The 23789-nt window shown below is 46.6% G+C and overlaps 1 protein-coding gene across 1 annotated transcript in view; it reads right to left on the bottom strand.

Annotated features, from left to right (window-relative positions):
* Nucleotides 1-23789, bottom strand: part of LOC135366026 (corticotropin-releasing factor receptor 1-like) — a 248136-nt gene that overhangs the window by 106298 nt on the left and 118049 nt on the right. The window contains exon 2 of the mRNA XM_064598679.1: nucleotides 5630-5767. Within this exon, the coding sequence (XP_064454749.1) occupies nucleotides 5630-5767 (138 nt within the window). The remainder of the gene's footprint in view (nucleotides 1-5629; nucleotides 5768-23789) is intronic.

The raw sequence follows: 23789 nt of genomic DNA on the forward strand, positions 1-23789 counted from the left end.
CTTAAAATTCACTAATTAACCCTTTAATCAAGAGTTTTCGTGCAAAAGCGCCATAGGAGAATGGGAGACAACCATGTTTGAAAGCCACTTATACATTTTTTTAATCCCTGAAACGACCACGTGCGCTGAAATCGTCCAATCAATCGCCGAATTTTGCTATGCAGATCAGCCGGATAGCTATGCAGATCAGCATATTGCCACACAAATAAGCTGACGCACCTAACGTGTAAACCCTCTCAGATTCTGTTGCGGCAAAGTTTGCACAGCGCCATTTCGGGCCCAAGCGGCCACGGACCCAAACAGTAAGGAGTTTCATCAGCGGGTTCTGCGTGATGTTTTACAAGCAGTATAATGGCGGCAAGGAAAGCTACAAAACCTGTAGGAAACCCACAGAAAAAGCGGTGCATCTTGCCAAGTGCGAACAACTCGAGACCATGTATTTCAAATTGCCGCGTCGTCTGCTAAACTACCACGTGTTGCATATTTTGCGGTGCTGATGTTGCCAGAGCTGTGTATGCCAAAGGGAGTTCGGCCATTATTGGGACCTGCCAAATATACTCGGAGCTCCACCCACTTTTTGACCTCTCTGGCCAATCACGAGCCAAAATACAGTTCGCTATCAATCCCAGACTATCCAAGCTATATATCACCTGTATCACGACCCGCTCATGATCTCAGTTGTCTCGCGACGTAAACACCCAAGTATCACGACCTACTCTGTACTAGAGACCTGGACAACTGGCGATCGCCTATGGGAGAGCCGGGTCACAGGATAGTTACGGTAGTGGCCACTGCAAGCGCCACATAGCATTATTGGGGAGAGGGAATGACACTATATTCACTCTTGCCACCGTCTTTCGTGCTACTATAGCTCACCATAGTGCTACGCAGGCTGTTGCTAAGCACGCGCCATTCTCTCTCTTACTGCTTCGTCGTCGTCAACACAGCCCACCATGCATTGCCGCGGTTTCGGCAAGTCACGTGGTGACGAATAGTGCGAGCTAGCGCCAAATCCCATAGCCAAGCGGCGATTGTCAGAACTACTACCCCGGTGCTGGGAGCTTTGCGGATGGCCAGCTCTCCAGTATAGCAGTAGGTCGTGACCTGTATTCCCTGGGTGCCGACATTTTCGGGAAACTGGATTGGATTAGATTGAATAGGATATTCCCTGGCGACGTGCCAACATAATGGATTTCGCGTCCACTTTTATCGGCGCCATCTGAATGGAGAGAGCCATGTCGGGGAGACGCAGGACAGCAGAGTGATTAGCAGGCAGAACCGATTGTTGGAACAGGCTGCCGGTATTATACGTATTTTAACTATGAAACATAAGAAGACTGAATCGACGCCTGTGCGTCATTGCAAGGGGATTTGCAAGATAATTGCAACAGAATATATACATACGGTATAAAATTGTAGTAATTTGAGAAAACTTTTTGTCATGAAATCATCACGCTTCGGCATTCGAAGCAACGCCGCCATTTTTAGGAAAATTTCAGTGTCATGGCGGCTCGCATATGAAACAGCAGCCAATGAAAAAGCGCTCACACTCTCAGAAAAAAGGGTGAAGCAGTTACACCTTTTATAGGAGGTAATAGTTGTCGCATATGTTGTGCCTAAGAAGGTTGCAAAGTTCTACCTGCTACCTATACGAATGATAGGGTTACAGCTTCTGATTCGGTGAGCAAGGGGGGCGTACGCCTTTTTGTAGCTATTTGGATATATGGTAATTGCTTTTACCACCCTTTTACACCCTTTATCAGACGCTATGTTGACCTAGGTGGAAACTATAAATGTTAGCCACCTTTTCACACCCTTGTTTCTAAGAGTGGAATTTGATTGGCAGGTCCAGCCTCTTTTTTACGCTTCGCCAGATTCCCTTTGGCATAGACGGCAGTGCATGTTGCTCCTCGCTCGCGTCACCTGGCCCGCCGAAACAGGTCCATTACCCAACCGCTTTGTGGCTCAGATAAGACTTCGTTGGCGAATGACACGTGCTTTTGGTTTCAGCATAGTTGCATGGCACAATTCGGCTATGGATATTTCACGTGTGTGCTTGTTTCCGGATTTTTACAAGATACAATGCTTATCAACGAGGATTGTCTCCCGTTCGCCTATCTGGTTTTCGACCGAAATCGAAACCGACAAGCCAACATGGTCCTGGAGGCTAACCCCGTGTCACTGAATCAATTAAAAACTTACTTCCTGGCCAAACAATAGATTGAACATATTAACTTATGTATAATGTCGCAAATGTTATGATCCTTATATCTGGGTATGGCATCGTTGTCCTTGCAATGTATTTTTTTATTTTTTCATAGTGCATTCTAGTCGAATATCTGTTAGGTAGTTTGTGCTGTGCGCATCGTGTTGTTTTATTGCATTGTATTTCTTCTTTTTTTTCCTTTCTTTCTTTTCTCTGTACGTAGTGCTCCTCTATGCTTTCCTTGTTTCTGTGCATCCGCAACTCTCCATTGCAACTGCCGCATTGTCACTGGGGTGCTTGGCCTCTGTCAAGCAGCTTTGCTGCTTTTTGCCAGGCCCTCAGTATTCATGTATTTTTTGCATGAGTAAATAAAAACATCAGATCAAATTGCATAATTAAAAAAGTTAATGAATTTCGGGTAATTAGTCATCTTGAAGTTACATAGTACTCTGTTGGAGAGGTTGCCCGCCTCGCCGTATAACTCAACTGCAAAAACGCCATCTCTCCCGCTCTCATAGGGGGTTGGTGTTGGCGGCTGCCAAAGCACTTTACTTGTTTCGCCAACGGCGGGTCGCGACACCTGTCGTTGTGAAGTAGATTGTTTGCGAACAGCAGGCCTTCTATTATTCAGCCAAGGGGGCCTTCGTTCAACACCCGGTATAACTTGAGGCGATGCCTGCTAACAGCCAAACTTCGGGAATAATCTCTTTAGTATTGAACGTGACAGGATTTCCGGACTCTCCTTCCTCGACGTATTTAATAAGACCGTCGCTATCTCAGTGACACTTCAACCAATGATGTCGACTTCTGAGCCACCGACGGAAAGCCCGAGGGAATCGATAAAAGGCAGGAAAGCCTGGGAGCTGTCCCCTGTAATCCCGTGATTCTTCGGTGTCATGCCGGTATCGGCAAGACTTGGACGCACCTTAAGAATCTCTTCACCCCAGAATAGCCTTTGACAGTGCGTAATCTGGGGTATATCAGGTCATATCAGGCACAATAAAAAAGGTACTTTCGGGTAACTATATTGGCATGCTGTCTTGCGGAAAAGCGCATCATATGACACGCTCCTGGTATAGACATCCTTGAGAACGATATCATCATGGTCGCTCACAATTTCTCTTCTTTAAATGGATGCGTACAACTCTTTGGGGCACTTTGCATTCGTGTTAACTAGTACTACAGAAAGGCGTACGCCCCAGTGTCTCCTCAAATCAGCAGCGATAGCGGTTTAATTCTGCGCAGTGGTGGGTCTAAGCACATTATGTCTGGAAGTTGTCAGACTTCTAGAATTTAAGGAATAAAAGTTACTAAATATCATTAATTGCTACCTCGTAGGGAAACCAGACTATACGTTACTCGTTAATAAGTATATTCGAGAAAATTAGCTCGCGCTACATTCACATTACAAATTGGAAGGGGAGGGCTGGGTTCCGGGAATGGGCACTTGTTCGCTGCGTCCTATTGAAAGAAAAGTAGGACCGAAGGTCGCGTCCCTTTCTAGGACCATCGTAGATCCTGGCTTTCGGGCGCGACCTTGTTCGGCCCTATAGCTTCGAGCGTAGTTCAACTCTACCAAAGTGGTGGCGCAGTGGAACACTATGACGTCATTTGTTTACAAACAGGGAAAGATGTATTGACCAAGTGAGTGAATAGTTGTTAATGATAGAAATAAATATAACAGATATTAATAATAATAAATAACAGATGTTAATAATAAGAAATAACAGATGTTAATAAGAAATAACAGATGTTAATTTATTATTAGGCTGTAGATGTCTTGTAGGGATTCTCGCATAGCGGCCACGCTTTCTTATTGTGTTCGTTTCTTCTGCCTTTCGCTGAAAACACAGCCATCCCACACTCTAAAAACAGAGCTTCACCGCATAGCACGCCCTGCACCAACCATTACCGCGAATGATAGGGCTATCGCTTCCGATTCGAACAGAGATGACGGGTGGGGGGGGGGGGGGGGGGCGTACGCCTTTTTATGTCAATTGGGATACCATATGAAAAGTGACACAAAATGGCGTGCGTCCCACTCTTTTTTCGAATCAGAAGCGATAACCGTGTCATTCGTGGCAATGGCCGGCGCACAGCGTGCTATGCGGCAAAGCTTTGTTTTTAGAGTTCTGCAAACATTGCCTTCTTCCGTTTCTTCCTTTCCCTTTCTTTTCTTCGTGTCCTCTCACGTTACCCGCGACCGGGGAGAGGTCCTACACGAACAAAATACTCGGCTTCCTCTTTTCACGGCGTCAAATACACGTTCTTTATTCAGTCCATCTCAACTTGTGAGAATCCAACAACTTCGGCAAAAGCCAAAGTTTTTTTTTTTTTTTTTTTTCAAGGATGAAAGTGTACATGTTCAGTGGAGACTGATCACAATCACTGGCGACTCATGGCGGGCATATCATCTGCAAATGAAACTTAAAAATGAACTTCACTGCATAGCACGCTCCTAGCCAACCATCATCCCGAATGACATCGTTCTCGCTCCTGATTTGTTGAAAACGGTATGCGACGCCTTTTTTGCACGGCTTATGCAGTACATAATTGGCACAAAAAAGGTGTGTGTACGCCTCCCGTTTTCAACAAATCAGGGGCGAGAAAGATGTCATTCGCGATTATGGTTGGCTAAGAAAGTGCTATGCGGTGAAGTTTATTTTTAAGAGACGTCGTGACTGGGAGGTACCCTGGTTCGAATTCCGGTGCCGGCTGCGGTATTTCCTGGATTTTGCTCAGACGCTTTCAGACATATGTCGGCACAGTTCCCTTAGAAGTCGGCCCAGGGCGCACATTCCCCCAGGGCGTCAGTCGTGACGTTGCCCACCTATGTGAGACCGACAACGACGAGCCCTTTCAGCAGCAGCAGCACCACCACCATCACTTTTAAGAGAGTTGGTGAATGGCCTCGAACAAAATATATGCCTCTGCGCAGTCCAACTCGCGTCCTTCGCAGTTGCATTAAAGGCGTGGATGTATTTCGTAGATGATGCCTAGCAGGATTCTGTGCGTCCCATTTTCACCAACTTTACTTTACCGAATGCAGGCTGTTGACATGACGTCTTCAAAAACTGTATTTAAAAAAAAAGAACCTATTTGGTCCTAGCACTTTAAGGTCAACGGTATTTACGTTTATTTACGGTATTCCGTCTGGTGAGTACTTCACGAAAAAAAAGTTAATGATAAGCTGGCATGCATAATAGTGAATTTCACCAGGCGTTGTAGTGCTGAAGAGCTCACACCTTCTGGGGGCGTCTGCGTTAAACATGTCACTTCAGTACAACGTGCGTTGCGTTTCATTCGCGTTTTCGTTCGTTCCCACAATGAACCCACACCGGTAACACTGAACTGCGCTGACGAATTATCAGCTGCGGAATTCACCACAAGTGGCACGGGGAGAAATGCAAAACAGTGACGCACCTGCACCCCAGCGGCCATCCTGCGAACTGTAATTGAGCCGTCCTAGAACCGCCGTGCACGGGAAAGTGAGGACCTTCCCAGCTTCTACGGGAGGCCAGCAGTGGATGCTGTCCCACACGGCCGGGCATCGGGCCACCTCTGCTGAAATGGCACAAGAAAGCAAGAGAGGCATTCGTCAGCAAATTGAGCCTGAAAAGCGGCTAACAATTACACGTTGACCCTGCATTTCATCTTCACTTTCACACTGAAATACACTCAGGATTTGAAGTTCGGGGGTATTAAACGTACCTGTGACAGTCTGTTTGTCTGTGTGTAAAAGCCAGTGATGGCCGCTAACTACTTCTACAGTAGTTTAACTATAACTACTAACTACTTCGCGGTGGAGTAGTTTAACTAGTAGTTCAACTACTTTTCCGGGGAGGTAGTTAAAACTACTTTTTTAACTACTGCAATGTATTTTAACTACATCTATAACTACTTAACGTTGTCCATCAACACCAATCCCATTCTATAGTGTTCTTGGACATCTCAATATGAATCACAAGCAGCGATAAAAGTGAAGATTTAGTACACATGCACGGCACAATTGCTCTGCACCTCCGTTCTCATCAAACAAGTAGCTCAAGGTAAAAGTCGGAAGCACAATCGTGCCGTAAAGCTTGCGGTAAAATCGGAAGTAGTTGGTGCCTGCAGTAACCTAACTACTGTAGTTACCTACTCGAAATAGTAGTTTAACTAGTAGTTGCCACTACATTTCTGCAAGTAGTTGATAACTACTTTTTAACTACAATGAGGTAGTTTAACTAGTAGTTTAACTACATGTAGTTAACTACTGGCCATGACTGGTAAAAGTAACAGAAAACAAACAAACAGACAAGCGCACTTAGTCTGAGATTAGGAAATCCCACTATGTCCTGAGGCAGTGAGCCTCAGATTAAGCGCGAAATTTCCTCTCTCGACTTCACTACGCGTGTTTGTTACGTCACATTTCATCACGCTAGCCGGGCTATAGCGAGCAAAACACACCCAACCCAAATCACATATTTTCACCAAACAATTATAATGTATTGTACACATGCAGTAAAAATTATATTACATAGATGAACATAAGCGCAACGTCAGATAGGCCTGTACGAGACAATGGCACGCCTTTGTCTCGTGCACGTGTGTGTTCCGTTGCACTTATGTTCCGTATACATATAGTATCCATCACCAGCTCGGCCAAGTTTCTGTTTTAACACACGAAGTTATATTATACGCACTCTCCGTCTCGCCATCTATTCCTCTTCGTCCATTTTTTATTATTATTTTTTAGCGGAAAAGGAACATTACGCTACACGAATTTTAACGAAGATATTTTTTTCGCTGTCAGTTTAGAATGTGACGGGACTGCTATACTCCACTCTAGAGAACAGAGTAGCGGTACAGTAGGGAACAGAGGGCGCTACCCTGTACGACACTGACGTTTAAGCTGCACGGGGTGTGCCTCGAAATAAAGCGATCGAAATCCCCGTTGCAAAATAAACTACTATATAAATAAATGTTATCTGACAATAAAATGCACAGAGGCGCGCGGGAAACTTGCCAACGGCGAACTTAGACTAACCTGGACATCAAAATGCGAACACCGAACTCGGACTAACCTAATAAAAAACTCACCGACATGCTGCTCCGTCGTGTTTGCCCTGCTAAGCCTAACGTCTGCTCAACTGGCGCTTCCGTTCGCTGGGCGGACGTGGAAAACACGCGAATTTGAGTATTTAAATAGCGATGTCGCGTTTTTAAACACGGCATATCATCTTATGAACCAATCGAGCACTGTCCTTGATTTTCCTTGTTTCGAGAATTTTGAGATTGGTGATTTCGCAAGCGCGAATATCGAGGGCCTCCCGCTGAACGAACCCAACCGTGGCTTTAGCGTTTACCACCGATTACGACAACACTTCGCAAAAGATTATGTTTAGAAAGAGCATGAAAGAGCATGAAAGAGCACGCTGGCATTCATTCCCTTACCAAACAACTCCGGAGAACTCTGTCCTCTTCGTTTTATTTTATTTGTTCACACTGAAAAGATTTCCTCTTTCACACCTTACCATCAATAACCATCGCTCCTCACTCTAATATAAAGGCTCCCTAACTCGGTTAAGAGCTCTTATAAAAAAATGATCTCTCCTTACCCCTCTTCACAGTATTCATCACATGATTCCCACTTTCTTCCCTTTGCGTCTCGCCTTTATTTACCTGTCCTCAAGAATTGCCAGTTTCAAAAGAGACGTACACACGAACTCCAAGACGAAATGCGACGGATGAGCTAACAGCTCAACACCCCCTAATTGAAGTGACTTTCAGTCCCCGACGCCCACCTCACGCAATGTCCACAGAACAGCAGAACTCTTGTGAGGTGCCACGTTGACACAAAGGGACACTAAAGCCCAAAAATTTCTCCCGGTGGAATGAAAGGTAGGCTTAGCTTGACTGGCACATCAATTCCGAACGACGCAACGGACTAATCATGTTCCTTTTATTTCTATGTCAAGGTAACGCGATATTTCATTGCGCGAGAAAAAAAAACAATTTCGCGCTTTAATGAACTTTTAACGCAAAGATTGAAGTTTGCGAAACGCGTTTCTTTATCCAACCCAGTGTAACCCGAGTGTGACACTCGCTGGCCGAAAAATGGCGCAACTGACTTCATAGCACGCGGCCGAAAACTCAACTTTCGTCAGCCGAACGTTGCCGGAGGGTTACCCAGTGCGTTCCTATAAATTTACTCCCGAGTTGGGTAGATCACGTGACAGGGTTGCACCACGTGGTTGGAACCATGTGACATGATCGGCCCAATCGAGGACACCGAACGGCGGCTCTGGCGAGGAAAAGGAATGCGATACTCTGTACCCCTATATAGTGACTCTAGGTTTGGTAACGTATGTTAAACTCTCATCGAGTAAGTAATGAGGCGAGCGTCTTTTTTTTTTTTTCTTTTTTCGGAGATGGTGGGTGCAGCAGAGGAAAGTGAAGAAAACAGCCAGCGTCCAGAATAGTAATGATATGCAGGAAATAATAGTAATGATGATAAGCAGCGATCGAAATAACGAAGACGAAAACGATGCATCGTTTTCGTCTTCGTTATTTCGATCGTTTCGATTTGCGTCGCGGCTGGTAGCGGCGAAGTGCAAAAGGACGTAATTTATTGGTGTAATTCATTGGTGGACATGAGAGTGGAACAGCGTTCTTTCGCGCTTCACCGCGACCAGCCGCGACAAAAATATGTAAACCGAAACCAATTAATTACTGCAACAAATGACCGGCTTCGGTGGCAGATTTTTCTCTAAAAGTCGTCCACTGAAGGTCCCAAAAGGGTTAATACCCATTTTAATGCCGACGGCGCCCTGCTTTAGAAGTTATATGTTTTTTCGCGAAACTCATTCGAATTTTTATTTAAATAATGAGCGGCTCCAACTCATTCACACGCTGCGCAGATTGTAGGCGGTATCGAACAGATACTTGTTAAAAAGAAAGTTCTTCGATTGGTGCACTTGTTCGGGAATTATTTAGCCCGGGGTTTTAACTGAGACACCCCGTATATTGAGACGTACAATGCAATCGAGATCCTTGTTACCATCATGTCACCGTCGTTGCTACTCGCTAAAGAGTTCGGCCTACATAATACAAGCGTTTATAAGCGCAACTATTGCGAAAACATTTGCCGTCGGCTACAAGTGCTGCAACCGCCATGTTGGAAACCGGTTGGTGGTCACCCTCACTGGGCGAAAATACCCGCTGGGCACCAGGAGCTACTCTCGGGACATGTTACGGACGTAAGGCATACGTTGTTACCCCAGCCGATGGATACTTTGATTGAATGAAAGATGAAAAGGAACGTAAGAAAACGCAGCCAAAGCGTTTGTCCGTCCGCAATCTGTTCGCGGCATTTCCTGTAAATGAAAAAAATGGCTAGGAAGCAAGCGAGCTGGTGAAGATGATGCATAATCTAAAAACCCCGAGACTAGGGAACACGAAGGGACAGACACAACACGAAGTCTCGAAATTTTACTTTAAACTGGTGTTCCCTTCCCTTCTGTTTGCATAGATTTCTTGTTTGTGAAGTAAAATTTTCAGCTGTGTTTGAGACTTCGTGTTGTGTCTGTCCCTTCGTGTTCCCTAGTCTCGGGGTTTTTACATTATGCATTTCCTGTAAGCCTGTCTTCCTGTGTTCCTGTAAAGCGTGCTTTCACTGCACCAACATGGGGCACTCAGGAGAAGCGATCATGCAATCTATTTTATTTTAAGCTCTATATTCTATTTTCGTGTTAGCGCCACAAAGCAACTGTGGCTGTGAGTCACGTACAGAAGTGGACAGATGGTGAGAAGACAGTAGGAAGGAGTGGGGGACAGCGGGGTTAGTATGCGTCCCGGGCCGACTTCAGGGGGAACGGCGCCGACATTCGTCTGGAAAGTCTGCCGAAAAACCCAGGGGAAAACCTCAGACAGCAAAGCCGGTGCGGGGATTCGAACACGCGTAAACCTCCCACTCCCGGCGTGGAAGCCTATCATCCTAACCGCTACTCCAGGCGAGCAGGTAGTGTCCGGTAGTGGTAGTGTCACAGTGTCTACGACCATAGTGTCTCCCCTCGAGAGACGTAACACTGTTGTTGTGATAGAGAGTGTGACGGTTGGTTTGGTTTGAAAAAGGGAGGGAGGTTAGCACAATCCTACATTGGACCGCGCACTCCAGCACAGGGATTTTCTCAGCACCCCCGTTACACGAACAATCCCCTAGTAAAAAAGAAAAAAAAAAGAGAAAAAAAAGCCCTCCCTCGTTACAGATTCCTCTAGCACGATTCTTGAAGGATATGCATTGCACAACAGTCTTCACAACAGTCTTCACAAGAGTTCGCACAAGAGTTCACGACGCGCCGCGGGTCACTCACAGCTCAGCAGTACCTGTTCCATATCCTCTGGCACTCTACGAAGATCGCTGTGTGGTGAGGAAGTTAACCCTATAGGATGTATAGGAATGGGAAACGTTCAGCCGGAACCGGTGGAGCAATGATTCCACTGATCTTGGCATCCTGGACACAGTGGGACGTCCCTGAATCTGTCTCACTGTGGCTGTACCACACTATACTGTAACCAACAAACAACGTTGGGCTAGTTGGTAAGGATACTGCATGGTAGAAAAGCGCACAGAAAACACGGACAAAAGAAGACGACACCACTTGCGCTACTCACAACTCTATATTTAATCAAAAGACACAAAACACCATACCACCATACACTATACTGTGCTGTGCATGTGAATCGGGTTCGCTTAGATAGACGCCTCGGGAAGACAGTAACACCGCTATCACGCGGGTATCTGAAGGATTCTAAAAACGATAAAAAAACCGGAGCAAGGAGACAGCGAAAGGGACAAAAAACGAAACAAACACAGCACTGCGCCATACGTACTGTCCCATGTAGACAGAGAAGAAATTGGTGAGTCCGACGTACAAGACATATGCTGAAATAGTTAAAATTCGTTCGTTTTTTGTTCCTTTCGTTGTTCCATTGCACTGGATTTTTTTTATCGTTTTTAGAATGGATCACCAACCCGCTCGAATTTTAACTTTATACGTGAACGATCATTGAAGGCAACGGCCATCGAACATTTCTAGCACCATCGACACTGTCCCGCTGGCACACGGACCGATCCAACGTTCGTCGAGAGGTTGACATGTTGCGTACTGTATGGCTCTACGCACGTTCTTCTGCATCGTCTCCATAAGTTTTAGCAGGCAAAACTAAACTGCTTTAACTCTACCTTAATGGCATGTTCGTACTGGAGAATATACCGGCCAACAATGCCACACCGAAGAGACAAACAACACCGCGCCGAACTTCCAACTTATTTAATGAACAACAACAAGAAGAAAAAAAAACTCGCAGTCGCAGCTCACCCATCCTGTAGACCCACGTGATCAAGGGCCGGTTACACACCCGTCAATCACAGGTATGCTGTATCTTCAGCCAAAAAGTGTCAAAGAAGATGAACTTACGCTCTTATCGCTTCCTGCTTAGTTAATGTGATACGCTGCGTGTGTCACAGCGACTGCATGACATGACACCCTACTCTCTGCTCCACGCAGTGGATCCGTCTCCCTCTCCGTCGCTTCGTCATCGCCTTCCGCGACACTACGCATCTCTTCTTCACCGTATATGCGGCTGAACGTTGCATTTACCCCAGTTATAAGGCAGCGCCTCGGCCGTGCGCCATCGGACCTTTGTGCATCATGCGATGTGCGCGCTGACCTGTACCACCTACTTACGAACTGCCCTGACTACCAGCGGGAGCGCGAGATCTTGCAGCACGGAATGCGTGCAATCGACCACCGCCCCTTCACCGTAGGCGAGGTGCTGGGCACATGGTCCAGTAGCGTTCATATGTACCAAGGTCTCCGTCACCTTTGGGATTTCCTGTCATCAACAGGCCTCTCCACCCTGCTTTTATCACCTGAATCCTCATCTTCATCTCCATCATCATCTCTCACTATCTACACATGGCACTGGGGCAGCGCCCAGCCTGCTGGCCGGCATCAGCCCCATCTCATCATCGTCTCTTCTTTCTTTTTTTTGTGTGTGTGTGTGTGATACATTCACAGGATTTCACGCTGAGTGCAATTGCGATAGCGTCCCAATATTACAGTTTTGTCAAACATGGCACTGTACATGTATACCTGTCAACATGCACAGCAAGGCGCCCGCTTGGAGTGCCGTTGAGAGGGGCCGCGTGTTCGCTAAGCCGTGTGTTTACACGCCTCTACGTCTGACCAATGTACACCCTGTTACAAGTGAGAGGGATGTTGTACACAGCCCTGCAGCGACATTGCACAAACTTATTTTCCTGCTTGACCAACCACTCAGCTCTGTATCTTCTTTCACCCGTGCGTTTACACACCGTGTCCACCTTAACTAGAAACTTTGCGCCATACAAACTACCTACTCTCTTTAGGTTGTTTGTTAGTTTGTGAAGATACGGCATTACCACGGTCTTTTTTTTTTTTTTTTTTTGCCGTCACCTACGCTCTTTCTCGGTGACACCACAGATTCAGCGATATCCGTTAACGATGTTTGTGGACACCCTGCTTTCTCAAATCCATGACGAAAACCCGAGACTGGGAAAAAGACGAAAAACAGACGACACAACACAAAGTCTCAAACACAGCTAAAGTTTAATGGACAACCGCACACTTTTAACACATCAGGTGGGGGAGGAGGGACAGTGCAAAAGGCTCGCCAAAGCAGGGCCGAAGGTCACAGACGCTTTGCTGACACAGTTCCCAGCCCCCAAAATTGACAACGTTTCTCTCAAAAGCCTCCGACTGAGGTCGGACTCCCTGGCCTTGACAAAGGTATCTTCCCATGTGGGAGAACAATTAAAGCAAACTTTGAGATGCTTTGCCAATTCCGACGACTGGTCCTCATTTTTTACCTTCGAAGCGTGCTCCCGGAGCCTGTCATTCAAGCAACGTTTCGTTTGGCCGATATTTGGCGATATTTGGCGATATTTGGCGTTTGGCCGATATAAGTCTCGGGTTTTCGTCATGGATCTTAGCCACCAGCTCGCTTGCTTTTTAACCATTTTATCTGTATGCTTTCTCAAGCCTCGGGATAAATGAAAAGTTTGCAGCGATATTCTCTACTTCAGCCATCGTCCACATCGCAAATACAAGCTTCCCACGACACTGGACAAGTTATGCCTCTGTCGCACGGACTAATTTAGTGTCAGTTTCAGTGTGTAGTTTCAACAAGAAACATTTGCGCTAATGTCACTAATGCACTAATGTGCTGTCACACGGCATCTTTTAGTGACACTCAGCAAAAAAGTTCACTAGGATCAGGCTTTCTGGTACAGATAAAAATACTGAGAAAAAGCGAGGGGGCCTCGAAACCACGATGTCTTTAAACAAGCGTTTTCAACAGCGTGTTTATTTGATTTCAGTACAGTGTGACATTGTGTCGAACATACATGTCATTACTCTGGTTAACGACCTGTGAAAACTTCACAGTCTCTCGGCGATTCGGCGGCACCCATTTTTGTACATATCATCAGGTTAATGTAATAAATTTTCTTTATATATTTTTTTGTTGTGGTACATGTTTGAGGCCAATTTCTTTTATGTTGGAAGAAGATTTGCACGAAGCGTTTCTAAATCAAAGAAAAACATGCTCAGTAAGGTCTTGTGGTGCAGAACTAAAAAGTTTGCCGCCGTTTATTCTTATCCATCGTAATTGCGATCATCGCTTAATTGACGCTTACTTAAGCCGTGTAGCAAGCACGTAGTGAAAGTGACATTCGCTTGGCTGGAGCGCACTCCATGAAAATGACACTAAACGCTACTGTAACGCCTACCAAGCACGAGGCGACTTCGCCATTTGAACCGCGCCGAGAAAAGTTATCACAACCGTGCAGAATACAGTAATGCCTCATTATAACGAAATCGCTCTTTTTTCGAATTATCGCTTTATTTGAAGGCTCGCGATGTCCCGACCGAAATCCGTGTGTTTCGAACGCGATTATTCGAAGTGTCCTACCAGCTTGTTCCGCGTAGCGCGAAGGACGAGCCGGTGAAAGTCAATATGAGAGATCAGGCCTATCTCTGTTTTCTCCCTCTCTCTCTTTCTATATCAACTAAAACGCTGCCAAGGTCTTCCCTACCACGGTTTGTTTGCTTCCTTGATTGTTCTTTTTTTTTTTTTTTCTTTAGGGCTCCTGCTGCGTTTCCGCGCGCTTGGGAGTCTATTGTCACTTTCTTTGTGGCACTTCCGCTTTTATCGAATTGCTCCTTATCCCGAATTCTTTTCCGGTCCTGTTGACTTCGTTGTAAGGATAGTTTACTGTACAGATCAATTTAATCCCATGTGCAGCTGGTTTGTCTTTCCGATCGAATCACGAGAGGAGCGTCAGTAGAATGCAGTTTGCATTTGCAGATTTGGTTTGTGCGAGCAAAGGCACTGCCATGTTTTTTCTTTTTTTCTTTTTTAACACCAGATGATTCCACATCAAAATGCGATCGCGCGATCCCAAAATCGTGTTCTCAGGGTTTGGAGTTGTTATCAGAATATTCAGGTTATAATGAGTTGCATCTTGACGCGTGCTGTGGGTTTTGCATACCAATGTCGTTCCAACCCTTGTCGTCTCCCGAGGAAAAATATTTGGAAAACAACTAACTCAAAACACCAAAGTAACAACTAACCCAAAGACCCCGCGGTAAAGACTGTGTTATCAACTTATCATCATCACGACGAAATCCCGTGGTCACTCACTCGGCTGGTGTATCCGTCATCAGCAGGGCTGTTCCCGCAGAGCCACGCAGATTTCCTTCTGTATATTATACGTACCAATCACGCTAAAGAGCTTTCATCTACATGCGATTTTAGAAATTGCAGCCAGGTTGCGCGGTTTTCGTTTTTCATAAAGTTTATCGAAACTTGTATTAAACGAAGAAGGACGAAGCACATATAAAATGTTTATAGGGGCACTAAAGTGCAAAATGTCGTCGCACATATCCCGTTTTCAGCCGATAACGACAGAGATCGATTGTCGTTTGGGATAATACGTAGTTGGCTAGGAGTGTTGGTGTGTTGCGGTGAGTGCTTTCCACGACGAAAGACGAACTTGCAAGCTCCACGAACGCAGCTCTCCCTGCTTGTAAGCAACACGCTTAGATCGTTTTCCTTTATGCCCAACAATAGACCTCTCCCTGTTTGTAAATAAATGACGTCATAGTGTTCGACAGCGCCACCAATTTGGTAGAGCTGAACTATACGCTCGAAGCTAGAGGCGAACAAGGCCGCGCCCGAAAGCCCCACTCTTGAGGGGATCCCGACCTTCGGTCCTACTTTTCTTTCAATAGGATGCAGCGAACAAGTGCCCATTCCTGGAACCCAGCCCTCCACTTCCAATTTGTTTCAGTTTCAGTCTGTCTACCAACGTCATGATGACGTATCTCGGGTAGAGGACTATTCAAACAACAACAAAGAGGTGCTCACACCAGGAATCGAACCTGGGTCCTCTGATTCCTGGCGTCAGCGCCTCTTTTCCCTGAGCTGTTTGAATTCGTTAATTTCTGGGCGTCTTAGGTTTACGGCCAATTCTCGTTGTTTGCGTTCAAAGCTTACGGGCGCCACTGACACGGTTTCTTTTAAAGAGGCGAGCAACGACGGCATTGTAAATCGTCGCTTCGCGGCGCCAGTCGGCTAAGCAACGCCTTCCTTTTGTACTCTATAAAACATAAAGCCTTATTGATCGACAGACACAAACACGCAGATATCACATGAAGAGAAACCCTTCCAGCCAGGATGCCCCCAATAATTCTTGCCTTCCGTTCGACAGACACATTCAATTGAAACCCGCCGATGCCTCTCCATCTTGGCAGGTCTCGCACGAGGCCCCGACGCATTTATCACTCGTAGGCGTGAAAAGACCGGGGCCCTTCGACATGCTTGCTCTCAGTTACTTTCCACGTGCGTCTGTTCAGTGTGTTGACGGGACAATAAGGCGTTTTCGAAGGACGAATGCAGCTGTTACGACACGCTGACGGGAAATATTGTTAGGGCAAGGTGTCAATCGTATAGGAAGATAGGTGGTCTGGCGCAGTGAGACGGTACTATCGAGTCTACCTTCCGAAATAACTATAATCATCAGGTGGGGGGTGGGGGTGGGGGGGTCTCTGTCGTCGGTGTATCGATTACGGACGGCGCTTCTGCGACGGAGTAATTGCGGCTATAAAGGCGACGTTGGAGCGCTGCTCAGCCGGGGCCCACGCGCCCTGCGGTGTTTGTGCGACTGATGGCGGAAGTGGACGAAAATTTTGAGCTGTCTAAATAATGCTTTAACGATTTAAGGAAAAATCAACAATCTGAATATCAATCTGAAAGGTAGAAGATACAGCGAATAGGTGCGGAAATGCGAAGGGAAAGAGCATCAAGACGAGAGGGTCTCTGTTCGAAATATCGGTCGGCTCTCGTCCTGAGACTCTTCCATGAAAATGTGCAGGTGATTGCACATATGATTGGGGAAGTTCCTTTCGTGGCTCAATAACCTTTTCTCTACCTTCCTTCCTCTCTCCCTCTCTCTTGATGTGCCTAAATAGGCCACATCAACTGTTGACAATCTCGACACCAAAGTAGAGTGTTTCGTTCGATTAGCGGCGATCCGCCTGAGCGGCTAGACAGTAAGGAGATATCGCGGAAGAAATGCCAACAGCATCGGAACGGCGCTCCAGAAGACGATGGAACGCCTGTCAAAAAACGCCAGGGAGTGGCGCTGAGAGCGACGCCTGGTGCTAACAGACGACAGAAAAGCAGAAGAGAATCGGAATATACCGTGGCGGCCTCACAGAATCATCCCTATAGGGAGAACGCGAGGAGGGGTGACGTAGGTCTCAGATGGTCACGTGCACCCAATGAACCCTCACGTTGCTCTTTTCACACTAGCGTCTCCGACGACATCTTTTCTGACGAAGTCCGTCGCGCGGAAATACCCTGTGGCAGCAGCGCCACCTAGATACCAGAATGCACGCTTAATGCCTCCTCTCGCTGCTTCGCACGTAGACATATAAAGGGGTGTCGCCAGCCAATCACCGTAGACGATTTCCAGTACAGGCTTTCTGTGGTTACCAGTGGCAACACATACGGCTCATATAGCGGCTCGTCGCCATAGCTACGGCCGCTGCAAGGACAGTCGTGGTTGGTGGAATCTTAGTTGCTACGTCACCTCGATAAAGCGACAAGGCCTTGTTTCTTTGCGGTGTTGGGTAGAGCCACAAACCACACTGTGGGCGCGAGATCATGTTTCTAAGGAAGGACGCTGTTTTTTTTTAAACAATCCGTCCCGCAATACATAATCTCCTGCAATGCGGAATCCTGCAATATCTACTTTGAACATTTTTTTTCTCATTAGTGCCCACATATGCTTAGCGGCAGCACAGTACTATTTGCCTACTTGTCACGTTATCTCTCGAAGACGTACCGTTACATTGTCCTCTGAGCGAATGCTTGGACTGAGAAAGAATAGTACCCAGTTTGCTCATGCCACTTCTGCCCGCATACCCCAAATACCCCAAACATAAGTACATACACACCCTAAACATAAGTAGCATAACATAATAACGTAAGTAACGAAGCTCTCATGAGCAGACATGAGCAACTTCACTGAGCATATGCATAATGTGCTCGGGTACGACTTTCCCGATACTATCATCCATGGCCTGTGTCGAGCCCCCAGGTACTTGCACTGAAAGAACGCAACTTCAACGCATAGCACGCTTCTACCTAACTATCATCCTAAAACGACATAGCTTGTTCTTTGCTGTTGCTGATTTGTTGACAATGGGAGGCGCACGCATTTTTATGACACCTTGCACTCCTGTTAATGTGTGCACAATGTGTGCAGCAAGACGTACGCCCTCATTCGCTCCGCAACTTAAAAGTGATAACGACAGCAATCTCTCCAGTGGGGCACCTCAAGCATGTCATGTGTTAGTTGCAGTTGCGGCGAGGTGTTGCAGTACAAGAATAGAGGACAAGTTTCGTGCCGCACTAAGTTTTCAACTTTTATAATCCAGTTTTGTGCGGGTCGCTGGATTTATCGACGCTGGCATGCCGAAGGTTAAGTAGCAGCTTCCCATCATTTTTGTGAAATATCCCAGCGGAAGCTGGGAAACGTCCGCCGAGATAAGCCTACGTGGTATTTTTTTTTTGTGTGTGTGTTGTTGTTGTCATCAGTGTTGCATATCAATGCTCCACTCTTCCATATAGCTGCTTCCGCTACGTGATAGCTCTATGGAATAATGTTTTTCGCACATTCACGCCACGTTGGCTCGACCCAGTCCCCGATTTGAATTTCAATGCTAAAGGCTCATTCTCACATGCGTTTCAAAAAGCGGCGCCGCCTCAGCGTTTGCGGCGCCGCCGAGAGGGGCCTGTCACACATAGCCGAGCCGCCATCCTGAAAACGCGCTTCGTTCTTGTTGCTACGTCAAGATCGTACCGACACTTCCAGCTCTCTTCCTCAAAATTTACGTTGTGAAGCATGTTCTCCATTTTATAATTATCGTGAAGCATTTCCGCTGGAATCATCAATCGTTGGAACGACAAACGCGACACAATACAGAGAAAGAACGGCAGAAAAAGCGAGACACATGTTTACCTACCGACGACCAAAACACGGTCACACACAAGTCGTATTTATTTTCGTCGATTCCGTTGTTTGCGCAAATTCCCAGCTCATCGTTGACAGCTCAGACACCAAACAGCTATTGGTGACAAGGAATTTACTCACGCGGTAGCACCAAACACATACACACGCACAAATGACAAAAGATCCCAGCGCGGTATCGGGAGGCCCGCCATTGCCCGCCGGCGCCAAAAGGAAGCCACCTCACTCCTCCGAGCGCTCCGATTGGCTGGATGAAAAGCGTTCGCGTTTCTGCCCTCCGAAGCTGCAGCAAGGAGCGGTTCTCGAAAAGCGGCTGGAAACGCTCCGCGGCTCGCGTTTCGCGGCGCCGCGAACGCGAAACGCGTTAAAAAAACGCATGTGTGAATCCAGCTTAAGGGAGAATGCGCCAGGAAACGCGGCTCCCTGCCAAGCTTCCGGGCACGAAAACATAAAAAGGGGGGGGGGATGTTTAGGAACATTACACGCAATGATTCTCATTTTCGTTTCTGAAATAAATAATAAAGAAGTGGGAGAAGCACAAATTTGTGGACGTTCCGTGGAAACGAATTCCGCAGCGTTGGAAGAAACACGGAACTGTTCGATAAAAAAGAAAAAAAAACATGAAGGAAGGATAGAAATTAGGGTTACAGCCCCTCAGACACATATTCGTAGAAAAAGTACGAGTGCAGCGTGCAATCCTGGAGCACGAGAGAGCTAACAATCTTGCGGGTGAGAAAAACCCCTTCCCTCCGCTGAGAGTGTATGACGTCACGGCAGTCGGCCAATAGGAAGGCGCGCGCGACTTCTTTTTCTTCTTTTATTTTTCTTTCGTTCTTGCGGCTGCATATGGCGTCGCCGTTTCAACGTCTGAAGCAGAGCAGTCGACCGTTGCAGACGATTCTTGTCAGCCAATAACAGTGCTCGGTTGATCTGACGTCACAATATGCCACAAGAAGCTTGGAGAGATCGTCGTCGCTGCGCGCGCTATTGGAACTAATTCTCTCAGGAAAAAAAAGCGCTTCCCGAATGAGATATTTTGCGTGACAGTTCCCTGAGGTAGTATGTTCATGTCACGTGATTAAAAATTATGTTCGATGTGCCTTCCATGTTCGTTTAATGCCTGCCTAGTTCCTACTTGATGACGCCTGATGTGACGTCATGACGCGAGCAGTGACGTCGAGAGGCATAAGACAACATCATCTTTTTCGTGTCGCCTGTAAAACGGAGCACTAGCCGCTACACTCTAAGAAAAAAAAATGAGTAAAATGGGGAGTAACTGCTGCGTCTGGTCCCCTAGACTGCAATTACTCCCTATTTTAGTCCCCTAACCCCGACATTTACCTTCCAAGGACTGCAAATTGTCACTGAACTTGGCAAATAGTCTTCCGAATGCAACAGTCTACGTAAATATGTGCTCTTTTGTCAATTTCATGGCATGAGGCTCCATAACTCAGCCAATTTAACAATTTGCCACCCACACAGAGCAAGAAAGAGTTAGCGCTTCTTTCTTCGCAAATTGTGCCTTATGTATGTCGCCATATTTTATATCCCTCGATATATCACGGTTGACGGTTTGATTCAAAGTATTATCATGCATGCGCACGAATTGTGCACCTGGCACTCTTAGAACAGAGCGTGAAATGCAGTCTCCACTCCGTGACATTCATTTACTCCCGAAAGGGACTCTTTTTAGTGACAACGCATTTAGTCCCCAAGAGAATTAAAATTACTCGTTTTTCTCTTATTTGGCGTTTGGCGTGACCCCGCGGGATATTTTCTTGATCGCTCCATCCCTGAATGCGTCCCATCCCATGGCACCTGTAGTCGCACGGAGTTCCCTTAATTTCGATGCTTCTGCTGCAACCACGTTCTACTTTTAACGCTCTTAAATGATTCAAGCGTCAAGGAAGCAGGAATATATACAAAGAAGAAGCAGCGACACAGGCGAAAATTAGCGGGCGAAAAACGAGAAGGCGTGGTGTTGACGTCGCCACCTCATTAGTCAAGCAAACACCGCTTTCGCAAGCTGTCGAGCACTATTATATCATTTGTTTACACACAGGTAGAGGTCTATTCTGAGCCCTCCAAAGATGCCTCTCTCCATGCAGACGGTTGATGTTGATAAAAGTGGGCGCAAAAATCCGCCGTTTTGGTCTGTCACCAGTGATATCCGTTTCAATCCAAATCCATCAACTTTCTCCAAAACGATGGCGCCCAGTAAATAAGGGTGAGGTATAAGTACTGGATGGATGTAATACGAGACAACTGTATTTCGACCTGCGATTGGCTAGATGTACTTCAAAAAGTGGGTAAAGCCTCAGGTACAGGCAGGTCCCATTAATGGCCGGACTCCCTTTTAATACACGGCACTGGGAGCTCGGGGTATGAAATCGTGGAAAAGTGGGTGGTGGTGGTTGTGGTAGTGGTACTCCACTGCCCGCAAAGGCGAATACTGTGTGATGAGCTTGCTCGTATGAGCAAGAGACCGCTCAATTTAGCTGCACTCATTGGCCCCTATAAAGATCCTGTGCTCCATCGTCGGGTTCTTCACCTGTTCACGGACTTCCTGTCGTCCACTGAATTGGTCCAGACGCTTTAATTCCTTCTCGTATTTTCATCCTTCCTTCATCATCTTCCCATAATGTTCCACGTGCAACGGGGTAGGGTACCGCACAACCGCAGTGAAACACCCTATCTCATCGTCATCATCTATTGATGTTGTTGATGTTTGCCACAGTCGGGCAACGTCACGACTATCGCATGGGGGGTCGTGCGTCTTGGGCCGGCTTCATAGGGAACTGTGCCCACATTTGTCTTAAAGTTCCTTCTGAGAAAAGCCAAGGAAAAACAGTCAGACAGCACAGCTGGACAGCACAGGTGGACAGCACAGGTGGACAAGGCGCGAGACGTATTCGCAAACTCTGGGCAACGCGTACTTTGTTTTCTTTCTTTTTCGAGGAAGATGGTAGATTGATTGATTTATTGATAAAATCAAAAATTGAGATGCTAGTCTCAAGCCACTCGGGACTGACTAGGTAGATGGTAATTGAAGTAGATCTACACGATTTAAGTAGAGATGAGATATTTCCGATTGCTTATGTGGCAGACACAAAAGAAATTTAATGTAACGTATTGCCGTTATTGTTTGGTGTCGCGCTAAATTAATTAAGCGTAATTAATGCATTGTACCGATTAAGAATGCAAGCTGAATTAATAAAGGACGTTTACTACGTTTAACTCTTCAAATTTAGCGGGACCGGGATTCACAAGACATGGTTGGTTGGTTGGTTGGTTGGTTTTAAGAAAAAATAAAATGGAGATTTTTGCTTCACTGTGTGTTCACAAGAAATGGCTTCGTGAGTGCGCATTGCTGCAGCATCTCTTTCGTGATAACATGTGATCACTCAAAAGCACCTGTGTTTGAGATTCTTCCGCTCATAATATCATGTTACGTAGAGCTTCTTTTCTTGAGAAACTTCGGCAACGTTCGCATGGGACGCTGTCCATCCGCCGTTGTAGAAACGCTGCATGCGGTTAGCATTGGGCGTTTTCCGCCAGCGTCGCTTGCTACTGAGGGAAGCGCAGCGCTCTGCCGCTCGCAAAACGCCTCATGCAGTTGGGCCTTTAGGCGCCCGTTCCTGGGTTGACCGGCGTCGGCGTCGTAACCGGCAGAGCGAACGAGGAGCGAAGCGAAGGATGAAACTACGGGAGAGCGTGAGGAGGAAAGCAGCTGGGGACGTACGGCAAGAGTGAAGAGGGCGCGAAGAAGGAGGGCACGGCGAAAGCGAAGAGTGGGTGAGGAGGAAAGTGAAGGAGGAGGGTGCTACGAAAGCAGGCGAATGAGCCACGCTCTTGCCTGCGGCTTCTGCTATATAAGCGCGATAACACGCGCTCATGATCATCATGAGAATCAAGAACTGGGTGCTACCTGAAGAAAGTAGTATGTGTGGAAAATAATAACAGTGGTGCATAACTCAACAGCTGCACTCAAATTTCGCATTGCCGACTATCATAATCGTCCACTTATTTATTAATTTCGTTACTTCCTTACAGCGGCCATAAACTTTTCTGGGACCGCGGTTGCCGTGGCGCCATTTATGATCCGAGCTGAGTTTTTGGCGCAGGCACACATAAATATGTGAGGAGCTAAGGCACTGATGTTATCGCAGTAACTAGCACGACAAAATGTCAACCACAGCTGAAGGTTTTATTGAGCCGCGACAGGGGGTTTCTGCGCGCTTCCGATGAATGCTTTCCTCCTTCCCCTCCGCTCTTTTCAACCTCATGCTTTCGGTTTAATCAACCGCGTTCATTATGCCCAATGTTGTTCTCCTGCTCGTCCCCTGATGTATACATGCGCCGCTCCGGGAATCAACATCGCAGAGTGAAATGGAGCCAGATCTCAGTCTCGGACTTCAAATGTCATTTCCATTCTGCATGCGAAACGTGCCCCAGTCGTTTGCGCCAGTACGTGTGGAATACCGAAATGCGAATGTCCAGTGTCCTCTAACGACGTCCCCTCATAATTTATTGACGTTATTACCCCGTTGTACCGAAGCAGTTTCGGGGATACTCACAGAGCATACGGCATTCAAAAGCACTGCGGCCCGTAAGCACAACTTACGAAGCTCGTGAAAGACGCTTCCCTGAATATTCGTATTATGCTTGTTTTATGATAAGTGATACAGTTTCTTTATTGGCCCCCGCCCCCGAAAGTAATCCTTACGTATGATGTCATGAGCCGGAATCTTCGCGCGCTGAAATTGCTCGATCCCGTGCGGAGCGCGTGATGGAGCATCCTCTTTCGTGCATTGTTCCGGCGCTTATAGAACCTTCATTTACCGATTGCACGGAATATCCGCGATACCCATAAATTTTAGTTCCGAAAGAGGTAATTTGTTGTTATTCATGGGAGCTGTTTTAAAGCGTATTCAGGATTTAAATTTTTCTACTGGAATG

This window comes from Ornithodoros turicata, chromosome 8, assembly GCF_037126465.1.
Source record: "Ornithodoros turicata isolate Travis chromosome 8, ASM3712646v1, whole genome shotgun sequence".
Taxonomy (NCBI): domain Eukaryota; kingdom Metazoa; phylum Arthropoda; class Arachnida; order Ixodida; family Argasidae; genus Ornithodoros; species Ornithodoros turicata.